Raw genomic sequence first — 21325 nt, forward strand, 5'->3', positions numbered from 1 at the left:
CACACGGACATATTTGACTGTGGCACTGTAGTGCTGGCTAGAAAACGCTAGAGGGTGCCAGATAAAGAAAGAAGCTTTAGTTCACCTCTCAGAGACACTCACAATGTAAAAATTCGGGACACTCTGGAGCAGCTGCACATGAGCTTACACTCACAATGCCTAATGTGAAATGAGGAATAGAATGATAAAAATCCTCCCAGCACTGGTGTGTGGAACAGTGGAACTCTGGTCTTTGTAGTGACTGAGTTACTTTGGTATGTGGAACAGCATCACTGTGTTTTCTGAAGCAGTGGAGTCCCTCTGGTGTGTGGAACAGTTGATCTGTTCTCTGCAGTGATAGAGTTCCTCTGGGATGAGTTGTAGTGGTGTGATCCAGAACTTTCACCAACGCCAGCCTCTGACCCTCACTGATTATTATGTCTGAACACAATCAGACCCTCACAGCAATGTACTGACAGTTAATTTTTCACAAGAATAGAGACAATAATTATTACACAATAAACCACACAAAGTCATGATCTAGTGTTCATTAGGACGGCTGGCTTTTTTATTATTCTTGTAAACTTTTTAAGAAAATACATTTTGCGACCAGTTCCCTCCAGAACATTGAAACTTCTGGCAAAATATAGAAGAGTTGATTTTCTGTCAAATTCTCCTCAAAGGTGGCAAAAACAAAACAGACCCACAAACACCAGCACTCAGTTTTACACTTTAAACCTGAGCACACACAGACACACAGGCCTGCATTCACTCATTCCACGCATTTACCCATGTGTGCATTACTGAGTGTAATATCACAGTTATAATATTGGCAAAATTATATCATGTACCATTATTTAAAGGGGAATTCAGATTTTTCAGTGTGAACAGTGGCAAGGAGTGTTCAGGTGTGAAGTATTTGGCTGTAGAGAAAACTGTGGACTTCTTTCCAGTGGTGGTGATGGAACCCAGGAGTCTCCACGTCTTCAACACACCCAACATTCTATTCCCACTCCACCTCCACCAGCGCCTTCACTGTCTACAGAGTCTCTATGGAGTGATAGTGATGGTGATGATGATGATAATGTGAAATTATTCAAAACACAATGTTTTTTATCACATTAAGTGTATTCCTGACCATTTTGCATTATATTTTTCTTTGAGGAGCTTTTCACCACCACTGTGAACAATTCTGACTTTGTATCTTTCTCTGGAATTAAGCATTTCACACATCACACTCTCAATCACTTTTGTGTATCTCACAGCCATTTAGTCATAGAGTAATTTGGTAAACAAAGTTGAATTCCCCTTTAAGTACGTAATGAGAAACACAAAATACACAGGAAAATTTGATGATAATCATGGAATTAATCAACTACACAGACAGGTGAAACAGTGGAATAGAGGAGCAGGGGAGGAGAGAGAGACAGAGACATGTAAAATGGTGGTAGATATGTAAAATGTATGTAAAGTATATGTAAAAGTGCAGTGGCTCAGAGGTAGTGACTGAGACACGAGATGATTTGTAACTGGATAACATCCTAAAAAAAATACCACAATAACACCAATGACATTAACACAAAAATGGCCAAAAAAATGAATCCCTCATTATTTTATCCATAACACTGGCATTCAGATTTCAGATCACAACAAATGTCTCAGAACCCATTTTTGCAGCAGTTGCGTCCGTATGCTGAGCGGGGTTAGCAGTAAAGCGCAGTATTTTGCTGTGAATTTATTTGGCACCAGCAGGAACTCAATAACAGAGCACAGAGGTTGTGTTGTCATTGTAGTTGCTGCTATTCCCATACAAGCAAATCCAGGGCTGCTTTTCTGTATGGGACAATTAATGGGATGCCAACTCATTGCACTCCTTGTATGGTACACAAAAATGCTTTGTCAATAAATATGTACCATCTAAGTAACAGGCCTTTGAGGGCATGTCACCATTTTGTAGCTGGCCATTAGCATTTAGACAAGCGAGTGATTAAGGCTAATACTACAAACTAAACAACACTGATACAGTGCTACAATAAACCAACACCAACAATTCAAAGTAGCATAATAGTACTGGATTTTTTGGGGTATGTTACTGAGAATGCTTGTCTTTTGATGTTAGTTCACTATAGTCTCAGCATGTAGCAATACTAGCATTTAAAACAGACACATACATATATATACACACACAGGGTGAGTCAAAAGACACATGACACTCGTTTTAGAAACAAAAGGGAAAATTACATATTCAGGTTCAATTCTATGAGGAGTTTGGTGTGTTTTCCCCGTTTTTGTGTGGGTTTCCTCTGGGTGTTCCGGATTCCTCCCAGGGTCCAAAAACACATGTTGGTAGATGGATTTGTGACGCAAATGTAGCTGTAGGTGTGAGTGTGTGAGTTAATGTGTGTGTGTGTGTGTGTGTGTGTGTGTGTTGCTCTGAGAAGGACTGGGACCCCCTCCAGGGTGTATTTGTGCCTTGCGCCCAGTGATTCCGGGTAGGCTCCGGACCCACCACGACCCTGAACTGGATAAGCAGTTACAGATAACAAATCAAGGCCTGTCTTTTAGGCTATGTCTGGGACATGGCCGCCCTATTGGATTAAGGGTAAGTTTTTGACTTATCGTCACCAAGAAAGTGCAAAACATTTGTTTGTTACATGCTTGACCAGACCCTAAATGTAGCCAGTACCAAGCCTGTAATGAACAACATCATCATCATGATCATCATTTTCTTCTCCGCTTCTCCAGTAATGAACAACAAATGTTTTTAATTTTCCAGGTTGATAACTTTTGAACCACAAGAGATACAACAAATCTGATTTTCCATTGGAAAAACTTGCCCATGATCCAATATGGAGGCTTTTAGTATGGCAGCCATGTCCTGGATATAGCCTAAAAATAGACCCCTTACCCATTACTTGCTGGGGTATTCAGAAACGCCACTTTCCCATTTTTTTCCGAAATAAAAAGATGTTGTGTGACTTTTGACTCACCATGAATGTGTTTGTGTGTGTATATATATATAAAATAAAATAAAAAACAAAGCTACAACCTTCTTACAGAATGATGCACAACTTCAGAGGTCTGTAGTAAATTTTTCTATTGCTGTTTTTCTTTTTTCTTATTTTCTTTCATACTGTGTACATTTTCTGAATAATCAGTAGATCACTTGTTAATTGTCAAAAGGTGACAGACCTTCTGCTGTGATACAAAGCACTGAGCACTAAATATATTCCACAACCTAAAGTAAGACCAGTGTCACAAATCTTTAGGAACACACTACAGCAAGGGCTCTGTGGTCTGAACCATAAGATCAGGGAGAGTTGATTATTGAATAGAATTAAATTTAATTATTTTCTAAGGCTGATGGAAGATGCTACAGTCAGAGTGCTGAACAAAGATGCTGTGTTCCTGTTGTTTAATAAACAGTATTGATCTAAATATCAGTGAATAAATGTGACCTTGCTCTGATTATGAATCTTTAGAAAGTGATTTAATTCATCAAATCTCTAGTTGATAATGTTAATGTTTAACCTATACTTTTCCCTGTTTATTATTATCAGTATATCATTATATTTACAGGAAAGTTAGTATTTAGAATTAGTGTTTATTATACAACTGAAACACAGGCTGAAAGTAGTTACTGCATGTGCTTCAGGAGCAAGAACCATGCAGAATCACAAACTTTGAATAGGATGAAATGCCTGCAATCTTTAAAAAAAAAATCTGAACTCTGTCCTTGTTCTCCTTCCCTGGAGCATGCTCCACCAGCCATTTGGGACGAGGCCCCTTAGTTCCTGCTGATCAGAGGAAACTCTTTGTAGATCTGCTGGACGATGAGTTTGTCCATCTGCCGAGCTGTTGCCAAGCTCTCATCCTCTCCGGGGTCATCCTCCTCTCCCAGAATTCTTTGCAGCGAAGCCTGCAGATCGGGGAGGCGGTGCTGGTGTTGGATGTAGTCAGTGGAGCGCATGATGGCATGCATCAGAGAGAGATACTCCATCCGAAGCTAGAGAGAGAGAGAGAGAGAAAAAAAAGTGAGGGTGAATAGGTGTAATGACGTAAAGTAATGAAAGTAAAAGTTTTCTGTCCAGACTTGAGCAGCTTTTTACGGTGAGTTCAGATAAAGATTTCAAAAACTACTTGCTCAGTTTGAAATTGATTAGATTTATGATCAACAAGGCTGAGACTCGTTTATAAACATACCTTATCTCCTGGAGACAGGTCTGAAATCTGTCTCACAGCGATGTCGATCATCACCATCATATCAGTGTGGTAGAAGATGTCTGCAGACTCATGGCTGGCAAAAACGTCCTGCAGAAACTTTAGCACCGAGTGCGGAGCTGGGGGCTCATGTTTAAAGATGCACACAGGGTCCACTACAGGAGACACGGTTTAAAAAATGGGTGAAAAGTGGAGCGTAGCGGTAATTATGTACGTTTTTAATGAAGGATTCTGACCTCTGTGTCAGGCCCATATAAGTGAATCTGGGATCCAGAATTCCTTATATCAGCACACAACAAAGTTCATAGTGGATTACACTATAGTAGAAAGTGTGTGTGCACATGTGTGTGTGTGTTTTTGTAAACCTCCTCTGTTGAGCAGCAGTAGGATCTTCTCAGACAGATTCTTAACGTTGTGTCTCTTAATCAGCGTCTGCATCACTATGTTACTGTCAGGAACTGCAAACATAATGTCACAAACACAATATCAATAAATTATAACTTAGTTAATTACCCCTATTTACCATCTCTGTCTATTCATCACCTATCTGCCCATTCATCCATCCAGCCACACTCATCTGATAATCCAGCTATCCTTATATTCATCTACCTTTCCATGTCCATAGCAATCCATCCATCCAATCATAACCATAGCTAACTATTGAATAGCACATCTAACATACCATCTTCCTGCTTAACCACACAATCACTGATAAACCTGCCTGATCTGTCTTTTTACTAGCAAATTCATTCAGTTACCCATCCACATATTCATTCCTCCATCCCTCCCTCTCTCTACCTGTGAGCTGTCTCTGTACCTGTTAGGTGAAGGTTGAAAGCCAGCAGTATATTGATGAAGAGGTCAGGCAGCTGCTCTGTGGGGTCTGAGGGAAGACCATCTTCAATAACATCCAACAGAAACAGGACAAAACTAGAGTTCAAATGATCTGAGAGAGAGAGAGAAAGAGATATTAACATTAGATAGAAACATGTACTGCCCAGACAAACCATTTGACCTTGTATCTCCCTGCATGGTCATTACCGTAATGGCAGTAGGGCACCTGCTCCCCCATGGAGAATATCATGGCTAGGACCAGCGCTGTGTAACACATCTTCTGATGCTCTGCACAGAAAACAAACAGCAGCTGCAGCTTCAGGACCCACCTCTCACTCTACAGTTTCCTCAGTCCTTGAACCGGTTCCTTATCAATGACCTTATATCAGCTGTTAACAGCAATATATTCAGGCATAATTTTGCTCTACCTCTGTGTGTGTGTATGTATATGTGTATGTTCTGACCTTGAGTGTCAGTCTGCAGGTCTCGGGCCAGTTCCATGGGCAGGATGGAGTTGAGGAGGGTGGAGATGAGGGCAGCGTCCAGTCCACACATGGCTCCAAACACTTTCAGTAGCAGCAGACGCAGAGAAACCCTGTGCTCCTGGATATTTAATAACAGCATACACACTTATGCTACTAAAAAAATGGATGGATGAATCCTTTAGCTTACTTATCCAGCTAGTTTACGTACACCAATATATAAGTATATATTGTTGAGTGTATTGTTGAGTGTATAATAATGGGTGTTTATTTTGGTTTACTCACCATTTGATAATAAGAGACCAAAGACAAAACAGGCTCAGAGTTATTGGCTCTGCACATCCTCTTACACACTTCTGGATCAGCATCCGTCTGAAACACACACACAGGATGTGAAACTCTTTCACAGCAGAACTGAGACTGTGGTTTATTTTAGATCAGAGGGGTCTCTGTGTGTCGGGTAAAAAGAGCATATTGGTTTATGCATGAATGAGCCAAGTGTGGTGTGTGTATGGTGTATATCTGACCAGTATCTGCAGCAGTTCCTCCAGGTAGCAAGCGATGAGAGCATGATCTTCATACAGAGCCCAGCTTCGCTGCTGAGCGTCATCACGATGACGAGCCAAATCTCCAAAAATCACATCCAATCTCTGTTCATCGTGACACACTTGCCCCAGCGGTAACGCAGCACTCAGGTCCTGCAGGAGGATGAGGAGAACACACACTTACACAAGGAATGGAGTGGGCAAACTGCAAACTTCCCAGATCTGTCACATAAGCCATCAGACACTTGTGTTAGGTAGCATAATGAGCAGAGAGATGCTGGATGAGATGGACTCATCCTACCCACCCAGAGGGGTCAACTGTGTTCTTTAGGATTCAAACCCACAATGGTGACAGGACCAAATGTCATTGTTTAACATCATCCATCCATCCATCCATTATCCACCGCTTATCTGGGTCCGGGTCGCGGGGGAAGCAGTCGGAGCAAAGAAACCCAGGTATACCGAGGCGTTCCCAGGCCAGTCGAGACATATAGTCTCTCCAGCGTGTTCTTGGTCTGCCCCGGGTCCTCCGCTCCGTTGGACATGCCCGGAACACCTCTCCAGGAAGGCGTCCAGGAGGCATCCGAACCAGATGCCCGAACCACCTCAGCTGGCTCCTCTCGACGTGGAGGAGCAGCGGCTCCACTCCGAGTCTCTCCCGGATGTTCGAGCTCCTAACCCTGTCTCTAAGGGAGAGTCCAGACATCCTGTGGAGAAAACTCATTTCAGCCGCTTGTACCCGCGATCTCATTCTTTCGGTCACTACCCAAAGCTCGTGACCATAGGTGAGGGTTGGGACGTAGATTGAACGGTAAATCGAGAGCTTTGCTTTTTTGCTCAGCTCTCTCTTCACCACAACAGACCGGTACAGAGCCCGCATTACTGCTGACGCTGCACCGATCCGCCTGTCAATCTCACGCTCCATCTTTCCCTCACTCGTGAACAAGACCCCGAGGTATTTAAACTCCTCCACTTGAGGCAGGATCTCACTTCCAACCTGGAGAGAGCACTCCACCCTTTTCCGGCTGAGTACCATGGACTCGGACTTGGAGGTGCTGATCCTCATCCCTACCGCTTCACACTCGGCTGCAAACTGGTCCAGCAAGAGCTGAAGGTCCCGGCTTGATGAAGCCAACAAGACCACATCATCTGCAAAAAGCAGACATGGAATCCTGAGACCACCAAACCGGACACCCTCCGCCACTTGGCTACGCCGAGAAATTCTGTCCATAAAAATTGTGAACAGAATGGGTGACAACGGGCAGCCCTGATGGAGTCCAACTCCGACTGGAAACCAGTCGGGCTTACTGCCAGCCATACGAACCAGACTCCTGCTCTGTTTGTACAGGGACTGGATAGCTCGTAACAAAGAGCCCAGTACCCCATACTCCCTGAGCACCCCCCACAGAATACCCCGAGGGACACGGTCAAATGCCTTCTCCAGATCCATGTTCTCCAAGATCCAAGATCTCCGAGGTTCAACTATCAGTCGGACTCTTTTCTCCAGTACCCCCGCATAGATCTTACCGGGGAGGCTGAGGAGTGTGATCCCCTATAGTTGGAACACACCCTCCGATCCCCCTTTTTAAAAAGGGGAACCACCACCCCAGTCTGCCAGTCCAGAGGCACTGCCCCCGATGTCCACGCGATGTTGCAGAGACGTGTCAACCAGGACAGCCCCACAACATCCAGAGCCTTGAGGAACCCGGGGTGAACCTCATCCACCCCCGGGGCCCTACCGCCAAGGAGTTTAACATCAAACAAACATAAAAATGTTAGAATGTAAATTCACTGTCAATGTTAATTACTGTGTAATTATTTATGTGCTTACATTAAAACAGATTCGCAAAACAATTACGGCACAAGTTCTGAGGCTCAGGGTGACAACTGTATTAAGCATTTAGCCTCTGTATGCTGACCTTGCTCTCGACCAATGAGAGCAGGACTTGCTCCAGGTCAGCTGATGCGCTGGGGATGCTGGTCTGTAAATGTCCAATGACCACGCCCACGGCCACCCGCGACATCTCATAACTAAGGCCCGTGTTCTTCCGCACCAGCTCAATTAGCTCCGCTCCTGTCGTCATGGGAATGGATGCTAAGCTGTGGGAAGGGCTATCGGTGGGGCTGATAGAAACTGGGGGTGGGGCAGAGGGCCACTCTGCTTCTGACTGGTCCACGGATGCAGGCTGTGGTATGACTGGCTCCGCTGTGGTTGGCTGAGAGTGGGGTTGAGGGGCAGGGCCTTTTTTAGAGGAAGCTGAGTGAGAACTGAGGGAAGGAGAAGGGGATGTGGAGAGCGAGATGTCGGGTGGAGGAGGGGGTGGGGCTTTAGCTCGACTTGGCACAGGGGGCGGAGTGCTTCCAGCACTGGCAAGACTGACATCAGAGGACACAGAATGGGAGGAACCAGAGTGGGAGGAGGCTGAGCTTAGAGGGAGCAAGGGTGTTACAGCAGCAGGTTGATCAGGAAGTTGGGTGGGGCCTGAGGGAGTCACTCTGAGTGGTATATCGGGATCTGAGAGAGAGAGAGCGAGAGAGATTATAAAAAAGTGTTAAGAGGATCTGATTAAAATGAGGTTGCTTGAGCTGGTGATGGCACGTTTATATAAAGTGAAGATGAAGGGCCTGAACATTTAATTCTGAACAAACCTGCACTGCTCAGAGAGTAGGTTTAATCTACTTTATCAGCCATTTTACTTTCTCTCCACCTCTACCCATCTAAAGAGTGATGATGGAGTGATGATTATGGAGGACAGTGGATGTCTTAACTCATTGTGCGTACCTCAGTGTCCAGCACGTCCCTCTCCACCAGGACTGAGTTTAAACACCACCACCTTCTCCGAACTATGGTCAGACATCAGCTGTGTGTCCCCCACCATTTACTGTCCTAACTTTCTGTTAAGAGCTTTTAGAGGAGGACATCTGGTTCCATTCACCTGCACTGTCCACTGCCCCCCACAGTTCACTGTCCTCACTTTCTGTAAGAGCTTTTACAGATGGACATCTGGTTTCATTCACATCCACTGTCCCCCACTGTTTACTGTCCTCACTTTTTACGAGGGGCTTATAGAGGAGGACATCTGGTTCCATTTATCTCCACTGTCTATGTTTCTGACTCCAGATGCTTCTCTAAATCTGAGCATTTAACCCCAAACTCAAGCCCACTCTGTCACTTGGTTTACATCCATTTTAGTGGAATGAGATGTATACTTGTGTGTGTGTGTGTGTGTGTGTACCTGGGCGGCGGGTTTCTCTGCGTTTCTCTGGAGGTGGGGGAGTTATAGGAGCAGCTCTGCGAGGCTGAGGGGGAATCTGTTAGAAAAACAAAAAGAAAACAAGATAAACCCTGCATAACGTGCTGTAGCTGAAACAGAGTTTCAGACGAAGGCTTTATCCTTTCTGCTTTAATAAGGGTAATTTTTGTCTGTACTAAGAAGCTCTATATTTCTCTGTCTGAAGGGTTACAGTCGAGCAAAGCAGGACAAGAGAGAGGAAACAGCTGAGAATATTTTAAGCGTATGCAAATCAGAAGTGCATCTTGCCTCACAGTGATTAAGGAACTGGCTAATAAAAGGTTACAACGGGCTGAGATGTACCGATTTTAAAAACATTAAAATGAACACAGTGGAACACAGTTCTGGATCTTAGTGAAACGTCTGTGACCTGCTTTGTTCAAAACCGCACAAGCCCCACAGCAGCTTTCTCCCAATGTCTAAACAGCCCTGTTCAGAAGGCATACTTACAACCTGTTCCTTTAATATAAGTATAATGAGTCACTCGCTAGTCACCCTGACCCTAACGCACATCAGGGAGGAGCGAGGGCCAGTGGTGGGCAGCAAATTCTAAAGTCTCTGCATTTGACATCACTATCAGAGCAGAATCATAACGGTTCGTTTTATCCCATGTTTTCTGACTCTGAAAAAAAATAAGACTTTGAAGATCAAAATATATAGGAAAGTGAAAAATGAAAATAAATGTATTAAAAAAATAAGTTAATCAAAATTCTATTTAAATTTATTTTAAGTTTGAATACATTGTTTTCAGCTTCAATTTCTTTTTCCAAATAAACAACACTTTTGACCCTAATATAGCTCCATGCATGCACACAACAAGGGAATTTTTTCATAACATGTTGCCCATGTCTGGAATTTTTTTGTTTAACCAGATAATTTAAGCCTATAGTGAGCCTGTTAGGTAGTGAAGGAGTGTAAGGACAGTAATCTGGGTCCTCCAATCATGGATCACTCCAAACTCCCAAGTGTTGCACCCCAAGTGCTTAAATTTATTATATTTACTCCATACACAAGAATAACAAAAGAGAAAGAAACAAAAAGGATCATACTAACAAAGAAAACAATAATAAAATATGCATATAGTGACATGCACTGACTTCACACCAGTCAGTAAATTAGTACTCGATTAGTTCAAAACCTTTAGCCCCTAGACCTCTAGGACTGCTGTTTCCAGCCCCCTCTCCTAATGACTCTACTTCTCTCCCCTTTATAGGTTTTAGTCCTGACCCCTAATTAACCCGAGCCAAACCTCCCCCTCCAGGTGGGACATCCTTGACACCAATTCCTATTATCTAAATACATAAAATCTAGTCCATAAAAAAATTTCCTTCTTCCTCTACAGGTACAATATTAGACCAGCCTACTCCCTCGCTTTTCTAGTCAACCGAGGGCCCTTCAGCATAAACAATTACAAATATAGAAAGAGAGAGTGTCATACCTGATAGAGACCTGGTACATTCTCAATGCTATCTGCAATAGGCTCGCTGCCCTGGCAACTAAATGCCCTGCTGAGGCCATTGGGTGGCTGGGGGGCGTGGCTTAGCGAGAGCTCGCTGCTGGAGGAGGGAATGCCCTGTTTGTGATTGGATGGAGTAGGACTCCTGCGGGACAAAGTTTCCTTCCTGTGATGGATCAGTTTCCTGTGGAGGACAGAGGACAGTCCGTGATTTGTTGGATTGTTTGTCAGTTTGAGTGTGTGATGAGGGAGGGTTTGCCTGGCTGACAGCACTCTGATCATGACAGCACCCCACACTGGGCAACAGCAACCCTGCGGTCAATCAACCAGCAGCACCCTACAAACAGTCTCACTGTCTTAAGCCCAATTTATACTTGAATGGGTCAACGCAAACCCTGTGCCGTAGCCTAGCGCACACCTCTCCAGAAATGTAACTACACGTTGCGTCAACGCAGATCGCTACGACTGATTGGTCAGTAGTCAGGCGGACATTGTTTATGTTGAACCGAAGATGTACAGGAACATCTCTCTCCTCTCAGCAAATTCATGGCAAGAGATTTCCTCAGACATACTGTGGATGTCAGGGATGAATAAAAATATTAAACAAATTAAAAATACAGATGTCTATGGGAAAAAAATATAACTCAATGAGAAGTGGGACCACGTGGAGAAAAACATGCCACCGTTGTATTTGTTTCTTTCCTGGCACCTCATGTAAACTGTGCTCTGTCCCAAACAATGGCCTCTTCCCTAAATAGTGCACTTTAAAGATTTAGAAATGTAATTCCCACTTCGCCATTACACTGTGTACTACGTAGTGTAGAAGATGTTTCAGATTCAGCCCTAGTGGTGTGGCGGTGCAATTGCAGAGTGACACAAACACCAATGCTGAAGTATAAATGCTCACAATGGCTTAGGGCTGTTGTATAGCCTGCAGCATATGCTCGGCGTCGAGTCAACCCAGAAGTATAAATCGGCCTTTACTGTCCACTGACAAGCAGGACGTACAGGGTAGGTGTTAAAGTGGCCAATGAGTTTTATGTATGCATACAATATTTGTGTGTGTGTTTGTTCTCACTGAAGCACTTCTCTCTGCTCCAGGTTGTATTTTCCTCCGTTTTTCATTGCCATGTTATGGATCCCCTCGATCGCCCTATCTATGGACTGCAACACTTCATCCTGCTCTGGAGCCTAGAGAGAGAGAGAGAGAGAGAAAGAGAGAGAGAGAGAGAGAGAGAAAGAGAGAGAGAGAGAGAGAGAGAGAGAGAATGAATTTACCAATTATTTTTTAAAAATGTCCCAAATTCTTAATCCTTTAATACCCCACAGCAGAGAGATGGAAATGTAAGAGGGTGTGAGTGTGTGAGTGTGTGAGAGAGAGAGAGAGAGAGAGAGAGAGAGAGAAAAGAAGGTTGAACATATTCTTGCATCTAAATTAACAATTCAAGATCTAAATTAAAGCCAAAAACTGTTTGTTTCAGGGCGCTTGGTCCCTCAGGCATAAATAACAGTAATCTAACAATCTATCATCAGCTAACACACACACACGCAAAAACAACATAACACACTTAAAATATACTACAAACACACAACATGGACAAACACTGCATTCTCAGATATCCTTTAGGTTCAAGATCTTCTTTTTCCACAGTGTTTTCCTGGGGAAATGATACAATTCACCTGCAGGAAGTAAGTCAATGTTTATAAAACTGAGGTTTAAATATTGGGGGAAAAAAAAAGTGGGACCCATAATGGCAGCACAGGACCTGGAGTCCCCCTGAACCTGTCCCCGTACATTAAACAGCACTGAGAGGAAGACGTCCAGCTCCACTCTTGCTCGAGGTCTGACCACATCCACTGTCTCATCACAGAGAGAATCACAGCTCACTACTGTGAGTCTGAATGGAAGTCGAGCTAAAGAGAAGAATCTCACAGTGCAGGAATATAAGCTTCTGTGTTTTGTGCATCAGGACTTTGTCCATTGTTAATGCTGCTTCATTGTTTCCAGCCTTAGTGCAGTGTGAAAGGCCTATAAATGTCAGTCTCAGCAGGTTTCAAAAACAGAGAGCACTTAAGAAAGTTAAACCACAGCCAAAGCCATTCTCTCCTCCTTCAGTCAACAGCCAAGAGAGCCCTGTGATCTGTTTGGTTAATTCACAACACCACCCCCAAAAACAAAAGCACAGATGACATCTATAGGAGTATAAAGGATCGAATTCAACCCTTTTGAACCCTATTTTAAATATTCCCCACTAATAATCTATGCCTTTATATATATATATATATATATATATATATATATATATATATATATATATATATATATATATATATATATATATATAGAGAGAGAGAGAGAGAGAGAGAGAGAGAGAGAGAAAGAGCAATGGCACATATACTTACATATATAGGTGAAGGGTGAGTGATTGATGGATACTATTAGAGAGCTATGTAGTGTATGTTGGTTTTTTAATCATACACCGTGATATCTATGTGAATATATATTTATATATTGTATTTATAGCGTTGACCTTATTCAAACTCTTATAATTACTGATTATTTGACTAATGATAGCAATTAAAGTTTATAATTGGCTTAAACAATTAAAACGTTACTAATTAGTTTGAGAATGAATAATAGTCAAGCTAAGTGAGTTCTTCAGGATTTTCATGAACAGACTGTACACACTGTAATTTCAAATAATGAAAGTTTTATTAACAAAGAGAAGGATATTTAATTAACATAGCATAATCTTGAAATCTCACGGCATCAACGCAGGGGAAACCGATTCGACTTTAAATATAAGCTAGGTACTATGGCTTATGACTAATGGGTCGCTAAATGAAGTTTAATTAACGTATAAAATTTATCAAGAAACTTAATTCAATTTTCAGCTCTGGGAATGCGTAGGTTTAGCTTACTTTTTCGTCGATTCTCACCACTCGTTGGGTACAGAGGCTCTCTGAGGTCCTGGGAGTGAAGGCGTCTCACTTGGTCTCGCGGTTCTCCCGCGGAAGTTTCCAGGCTGAGTCAGCGTGGAGGTCTTTCTTCGTCGGTTGAGTCGCCTCGGCCGTACTCGGAGCGTGATGACGCAGGCGGCAGGATCCTCTCTTTGGCTTACTGTCCTGAGCAGGAGGGTCCAACCATATGGACGTTTTGGACGAAAAGTTTCGCTAGTTACTGCAGATCCAGAACTGAAAATCGATTCAATAGACTTACTTATTCTACGACTTTCTTCTATCTCGGCGGTGTTTCTTACTCTGGCCACGAATAAGTTTACCTGCTTTGATCAGTCGTGAGATTAAACTTAGATTGGGCGATAAAACATAAACACGATTAAAAGAAAAGAAGATATTCAAATCACTCGACGTATTCGTAAATTTCTCTCACACTAGCTAACTCAAGACGTCTCCTAGGAGCTTAGTGAGGTTTCTTCAAAAGTCTTCGTTCGTCGGCGTGAAGAGAAGAAAGTGTCTCGCTTGGAGAGGTTGGAGCTGAAGAGATGAAACAAAGAGAACGCGTGCAGGCGTTCAGAGCGGAAACTAAGTTAAGAGTCAGAGAGAAAGGGCGAGTTGAGCTGAGTTGAGCTTCCGATCTTCTTGAGCTGAACCGCTGAACTGCTGAGCTGCACTGCACTGCACGGGCGAACTGCTCTCTGAACTGCACTGAACTAATGTGCCGAGCTGAACTTCTTTTCAAAGCCAGCGCGGTCACGCCCTATTGGGAGGTGTCCTTTCTTCGATTGGGTGGCGAGTCTGAGGCTCACGTGACTCTCCCGAAAGAGAGAAGAGGGGGGGAGGTTTGAATCTGAGATTCACACAGAAGGAATAGAAATCAAAATTTCTTATACATGTTAGTAATATACAACAATGAGCATCCTGGATTATTAATATCAAACATATACATAAGATTTCATCTTGGGTACGTTGTGTTTACGTCCCATTCACAATATTGTTTTTAGAAGGTATTAATTCGTTTTTCTAATCAGAGACAGAAACTTCCTTTCATGATAGAAACAGTAATACACATCATTTCATTAGAAGGTGGACGTTCATCTGAGGACACAGAGTGACATTTATACATATTGCATAGACATACTTATTAAAATTTTATTAAGTCCATCATGTGTTTAGACGGCCTTAGGCGAGACGTGATTTCGCAAACGTCCACCTGGGGTCGCTGTTGGTCCATGCCGGTGGTTCGGTGTGGATGAGTCAACGGGAGTTCAAACCGAGGTCACTCCTGTTAACCATTTGTTGGTCCCTGCAAGCGATAATGACGAGACCCTTAGGCGCCCCTGTCGTAAAGAGGAGGCAGTATAACTCCCCTCTCTGTTTGATGTCCTGTTCCTTAAGAGCATCATAAAGTTTGTTATCTTTAAATTTCCGAAGGGAGGAAGGGGTGTCGGGGCCAGGTGTCCTGGTCCGTCTTTTGATGTTAGATCTTATGTGCGTGCGTGTGTGTGGGGGGCTGCAGGGTCTTTGCCCCCCCGCAGTTTGTGGAATGTTAATTCGGTCGCAGACAGAAGGTCCTGGTCAGAATGAAAAAGTTTTAATTCAAAACTTTTAATTTCTTCATCTGACTTTTCATCTCGTTATCCGGTCAATACTCCACTACATTCCCCCCCTTTTTTTTCAGTTTTATGGTTCGGCAGGGAGCATGGAGCTGAAAAGAACTTTTGCTGTGGAGGAAGGTGAGATCAGCAAGCATATTCAAACACATTTCCAGAGCTGATGTACTCCTATTAGTGTATGGGTGCATATGGAATGTGGATGTTTGCATGCTGAAGGGATTCTAATTATTTAGGGGTAGGTCTTGTTCAAACGCAACCTCGAGAGCTGATTCTTTGACATGGCCTTCGGCTTCATATCTAAAACTTGGGGGTTCACCTCTCTGGGCTCTTTTATGTCTAACGAATTTGACCATTTTATTAGACCAAGTTTCTAACCTGCTCTGGAGGGCTCGAGTGCGTCTGAAATAGAACCAAGCTATACCAAAGGTCAAAAGATATCCTAATCCTACCAAGGTAACTAGTAAGGTGTCCGGAGTGGACCATGCATAGGTGACAGGCTGAACTGGCCATAGGGGTTGAGACGACAGCTCTCTAAGAGTGTTATCTATGGGGGTTAGATAAATGACTTGGGTTCCCTCATATTCGAGGCGAGTTAGTGTTTTAGTATCTAGCTCGATGGTGTGTTTGGAGAAGAACTCTGAGATTTCTATGTCGCTCTCGTATTGGTCAGGGTTTAGGTGATACAGGGCTAGGTCTCCTACATGTAGGATTGCGTTTACGGGGACGTCTACCCAGAAGGTTTGGCTAGGAAGGAGTACCCTTTCTGAGGTGTCATGTTGATCATAGGTTAGTAGGGCCTCTCTAAAGGAGGTGTTAACCAACCAACGGTTTCCAACAATTTCAGCTTGAGTACTAGTTACCAAACGTCGGGGTGTGACGACTACCGGGCATTGAGTATTACTCATCATGGGCTTGAGGCCGCAGATCCCATTTGCGCTGTCACGAATGAAAGGTTTGCTAGGGCACAAGTAGTGAATGTCTTTAGTGAGTGTGCACATAAGCAAATTGGGTACCAGATATAGGTCAGGGTTATCGTCTTGGTATGCTACAAGAGATGTTGTCTTTACACGAACGTAGGCAGAATCTTGCCAGAAGCCAACGTTGACAACATCTTTCAAACGGTAGATGTTTCCAGGCGCCATTATGGGAAGGTTAATGATGAATGCTAATTCTCGGTCTTGAGGATTAACATAAATTGGGATGGCGCTACCTAAGGTATAGGCTAGGTGGGCCTGGAGATCAGTAACTACTTCTCCAGTTGCTGTAGACAAAATCTCCTGTACTAAGGATAGGGGCACCAGGTAGGGAGGAATTCTCCCTATGGCTAGGCTATCCACAGAGGAGCTGATTTCTTGTAGCATATCAGACAATAACATATTTACAAGCTGGATGTGGGCGAGGTCAAGTTGCACTACTGAAAGCATAGAGTTAACCGTCTGGAGCGTTTTGTTCAAAGCGACACTGTGAGCGTTGAGCACTACGACGGTGCCACGTAGGGTTTGCCCAATTGTTTGTAGGTGCTGCTGCTGTTTGTCTAATTGGGTTTTAATGTTTGGAATTTCAGCTTGTAATTCCCCTACTTGACGTTTGACAGTGGCTACATTGACGGCATTGACGGCGGACGTTCCGAGACTCAGTAGTGATCCCACAGTTGCAGCTGCCATTAGCAATCCGCCTATGAAGCGTTTAGGTCGTTTGTTAAAACCATTTAATTCTGATTGCGTCACGGTAAACTTTTGTAGCTGGCGGAGCATGTGAGTTACGCCGGCTTCAGCATGGCTGATAGCTTCTTCAGTCCATCTAACTCCATTCCGGCCAGTCTGCAGAGTGGTTATCGGTAGGTTTTTGCTACACGCTTCGGCGGGATTCAACCGTACGAATACTCTCTGGGTATGGAGGCGGCAATTAGTGATTAGCAGTCCCGGCTGGTCTTTCAGTATTATTCCTGAGTCAGGACCCGGTTCAATCACTTCAGGGAGCACGGCGGTTCCTAGGGAGCCGACGATCAGGAGAATGAGCAGCGGGGCCATCCTACCGGAAGAGATGCTCATGGTTAGACTTAGGGTATTTACGGCGAGTCGTTTAGACAAATTCTAAAAATTTTCACGATACCCCCCTTTTGATAAAAGTTTCCTAGGGTAAACACTCTACAATAATTGACGATGAGGGACTAGGGTCTTGCACCCTGAGTGTCCTCAGTCTGGTTAGAAGCTCGTTGCCTGCTAAAGAGTGAGAGAAAAAGGGAAAAGGGATAGGAGAACTAAGGTGTGAGTAGAAGGTTGTAGTTGTTTGTTAACCAACACCCTTCCTGCCTTTGGTTCTGTCATTTATGATCTAACACAAGCGTTAGTATCCCCTACAAGTCCCATGGGGGTTGTGTGTGGTCGGATTTGGTTGCGGTGGACCCATTTGAGTTCAGTACTGCCCCTAGCTTTGTTTATTTTGATCCTGTAAACAACGGGGGACAGTTTGTCTGTTATCTTATAGGGACCGGACCATCGGGGTAGGAATTTGTGGGCCAAATTCCCCCCTGTTTTTCGCGACCTTCCAACAGGTTGGACAAAGATGTAGTACCATACCTTGTCCCCTATTTGGAGTTCGTCATGGGATGCTTTGTGATCATAGTACGCTTTGCGACCTTCTGCACTTTTTTCCAGTTTCTGCTGGGCAAAGGCGAAAGTGGCCTTGAGGTGTTTCTGCAGATTCTCCATGTACTGATGAGTGGTGTAGGCTACGGCTATGCTAGCTTCACCTGGCTGATATAACAGATGTAGAGGCAGAGTCATCTGTCTCCCTGTCATCAACTCAAAGGGTGAGACCCCGACCGCATCGTGTGGGGTCGCCCGTATGGCCATCAGTCCAAGGGGTAGCTTGACATCCCAGTCTCGTTGGTTTGCTGCTACGTACTTTTTCAGTATGCTAACAACAGTTCGGTTGGCTCGCTCTACCTGACCTGAGCTTTGGGGATGGTAGCTAATGTGAAGGCTGGCTTTTACTCCTAAGAGCTGCCAGAGCTGCTGCATGACCTCAGCTGTGAAATGTGTCACTCTGTCAGAGTCGACACGGCTGGGTAGGCCAAACCGTGAGAAGACATGGTTCATCAGTAAGTATGCAGTGGTTAGCCGCTGTGTCATTCGGTGCGGGGAGGCATTCTACCCATTTAGTGAATGCACACGTGAATTACTGTTCGAGTGAGTGGTCCGACCCAGTCTATCTGGAGGTTTGACCAAGGGAAGGATAATCCTTTATTTTGCAAGGGGGCTCTATGAAGAGGATTCGAGGCTTGAAATTGGCAACATACCAGACAGCCTTTAATGTAGTCAGCCACATCTTTTACCATGTGAGGCCAATATGCCACCTGCCTGAGCGCATGGTGTGTTGCTTTGACCCCTTTGTGTCCCGCAGATGGGGAGTCATGTGCGTGCATCAGCATCACCCCTCTGTGGCACTGAGGAACCACGAACGTAGGTGAAGTGTGCGAGTCAGTGGCATGAACTAGCAAGCCTTTGACGACTTGGAGGGACGCTCTGGCGCCGTATAGGTCTTTAAGGCCTGGTATGGTGTCAAGATCTTGGGCTGTGATGGGATATGTAGATGGGTCAGAGACATGGCTAAGCATTTTAGAAATGGATGGGTCTCGAGCTTGGAGAGTAACTAAGTCAGCGTCAGAAAAAGTAGGGTTAATAGAGACAATGGTAGGTTTAGCATTGTCAGGCGATGCCTTCGTTACAGTTCGAGACCGTGTGACAGCTAGGACTTCGATGTCGGGTGGGTTTGGATAAAGGGAGGGATCGAATGTCCACGATGTGCCTTCGTGGGCCCCTTGTTTGGCTAAGCTGTCTACTTGATCATTGAATTCTTTGTCATCTCTCGGGACTCGGGAGTGACCCTTCACTTTCTTCCAGTAGATCTGCAGGTCCTGTGTCTACCAAGTGTTCACATGCCGCGAAAAGCTCTTTGTGTTTGACTGGCTTTTTGTTTGACGTGGTGTAGTTGTTGGTTTTCCACAGTCTCAAGTGGCATATGAAGCTTAGGTGCACGTAGTAGGAGTCTGTGCAGATCACCAACGTTTTTACGCTTTTCTGGACCGCAGACTGGATTGTGATGAGAATTCCTGCTATTTCAGCATATTGGGAGGACTGAGCACCCAATTTGAAACTTAGGGGTTCGTGAGGCCATCCGTTTATTCCGATAATACCCACCCTTGCCATCAGGGTGTGTTCTCGGCGGAACGAACAACCATCTACATACGCAGTGACAAGGTCTTTGCATATGTTATGATCGAAATAGTGGTGGTTAGCCATGGTAGGTAAGAGGGTTTCTGGAGTTTGTGGCACTTGGGAAGGAATGTTTCCTTCGCATCGCCTGCAGGAAGCAAGGCCTGTGCCTAGGGGGCTCTTGTAGTTTTGTGCGTAATGTACCTCCAAGTCAAAGCTTTGGAGAGCCATTAGCCAGGATGCTACTCGAGCGTTAGTTACTACACCCTCTCGAATTCGTTGGCTGTTTAGGAAAGTGACTGGCTGATGATGAGTTTCAACAATCACCTTCTGACCACCTAGGTAGTTGGAGAAATGTTTGACTGCCCACACTGTTGCTAGTAGTGCTTTTTCGCAGTCACTGTATTTGTTTTCGGCAGCCAGCATAGTTTTACTAGCGTAGGCTATGACACGTTTGTCTCTGTCGTGTAATTGATACAGACCGGAGCTGAGACAGTGGTCCGAGAACCCTACTTCTAGGTAGAATTCTTTACTACTGTCAGGATAGGCAAGGCATGGAGCCGTGCACAGTTTAGATTTCAGTGCCTGCATGGCGTGTTCCTGGGCTTCGCCCCAGGTGAACGGGGTATCCTTTTTCAGAAGGTCATAAAGTGGACGAGCTAGGTCCGCATAGTTTTCTATGAATTGTCGTGAATAGTTGCATACTCCTAAGAAACTGCGGAGTTCCTTAAGATTGGTGGGTGCTGCGAGGTTTGTTACCCCTTTTTTTTTTTTAATTATTATTATTATTATTATTACACTTATATAGCGCCTTTCTAGACACCCAAGGACGCTTTACAATCTACACTGCTCAGAACGCTTAATTCACACACACTGGCGAGAAGCGGCAGCCAAACGCGCACAGCGTACTCTCAACCAGAAACGACCGTCCACCTGGAGGACTGCATCGGGCACTAGGGTTTAACCCAGGACAGAGCACCAATCCATATCTGGGCTCACACATACAGACATTCATTCACACACCAGGACAGTTATTAGAGAAGCCAATTCACCTACCCTCCATGTTTTTGGACTGTGGGAGGAAACCGGAGCCCCCGGAGGAAACCCACGCAGACACGGGGAGAACATGGAAACTCCACCCAGATGGGACTTGAACCCAAGATCCCAGCGCTGGGAGGCGAACGGGCTAACCACCAAGCCACCGTGCCACCCCTTGCACTTGACTCACTTGTGGTTCAACACCATCAGTGCTTACGAGCAGACCGACGTAATTCACCTTTGTTCTGCACCACTGACATTTGGAGATTGATATTTTCGCACCTGCTGTTGTAAGCTGGTCAAGAACATGATCAATCTCGTCAATGTGTGCCTGTAGGGAGTGGTTACGCATGAGTATGTCGTCCACATATATGAGGGTGCCTCGCTCGTGGGCATCAGGGCATGCTTTGTTTAAGAAAATGTTGAACTCCGCGGGTGAGTTGGCATATCCAAAGGGACACCGAGTAAATGTGTACTGTCGGTTTGCAAAGGTGAAAGCGAGCTTGTGTTGGTTTTCTGCTTGCACCGGGATGGTCCAGAAGCCAGAGGCTACATCGATGGTGGAAAAGTATTTAGCGTTTCGGACCGAGGAGAGTTCTTGCTCCAATTGTGTCATCGGCCACCGAGACAAGGGAATCTGTTGATTTAGTTTCCGATAGTCGATGGTTAGGCGCCATTTACCATTT

At 44.6% G+C, this 21325-nt stretch overlaps 1 protein-coding gene across 1 annotated transcript in view; it reads right to left on the reverse strand.

The window, feature by feature from the left end:
• Window positions 1-528: 528 nt before the first annotated feature.
• The window catches only part of LOC136696575 (NCK-interacting protein with SH3 domain-like), a 30388-nt gene continuing 9591 nt past the window's right edge, over window positions 529-21325 (reverse strand). The window contains exons 3-14 of the mRNA XM_066671089.1: window positions 11889-12001; window positions 10793-10994; window positions 9298-9373; window positions 7981-8576; window positions 6044-6214; window positions 5802-5888; window positions 5499-5637; window positions 5242-5322; window positions 5018-5146; window positions 4566-4658; window positions 4183-4355; window positions 529-3985 (exon numbers count right to left, since the gene is read on the reverse strand). Of these exons, the coding sequence (XP_066527186.1) occupies window positions 3767-3985; window positions 4183-4355; window positions 4566-4658; window positions 5018-5146; window positions 5242-5322; window positions 5499-5637; window positions 5802-5888; window positions 6044-6214; window positions 7981-8576; window positions 9298-9373; window positions 10793-10994; window positions 11889-12001 (2079 nt within the window). The 3' untranslated portion in view covers window positions 529-3766. The remainder of the gene's footprint in view (window positions 3986-4182; window positions 4356-4565; window positions 4659-5017; window positions 5147-5241; window positions 5323-5498; window positions 5638-5801; window positions 5889-6043; window positions 6215-7980; window positions 8577-9297; window positions 9374-10792; window positions 10995-11888; window positions 12002-21325) is intronic.

The sequence above is a fragment of the Hoplias malabaricus genome, chromosome 5 (assembly GCF_029633855.1).
Source record: "Hoplias malabaricus isolate fHopMal1 chromosome 5, fHopMal1.hap1, whole genome shotgun sequence".
Lineage (NCBI taxonomy): Eukaryota > Metazoa > Chordata > Actinopteri > Characiformes > Erythrinidae > Hoplias > Hoplias malabaricus.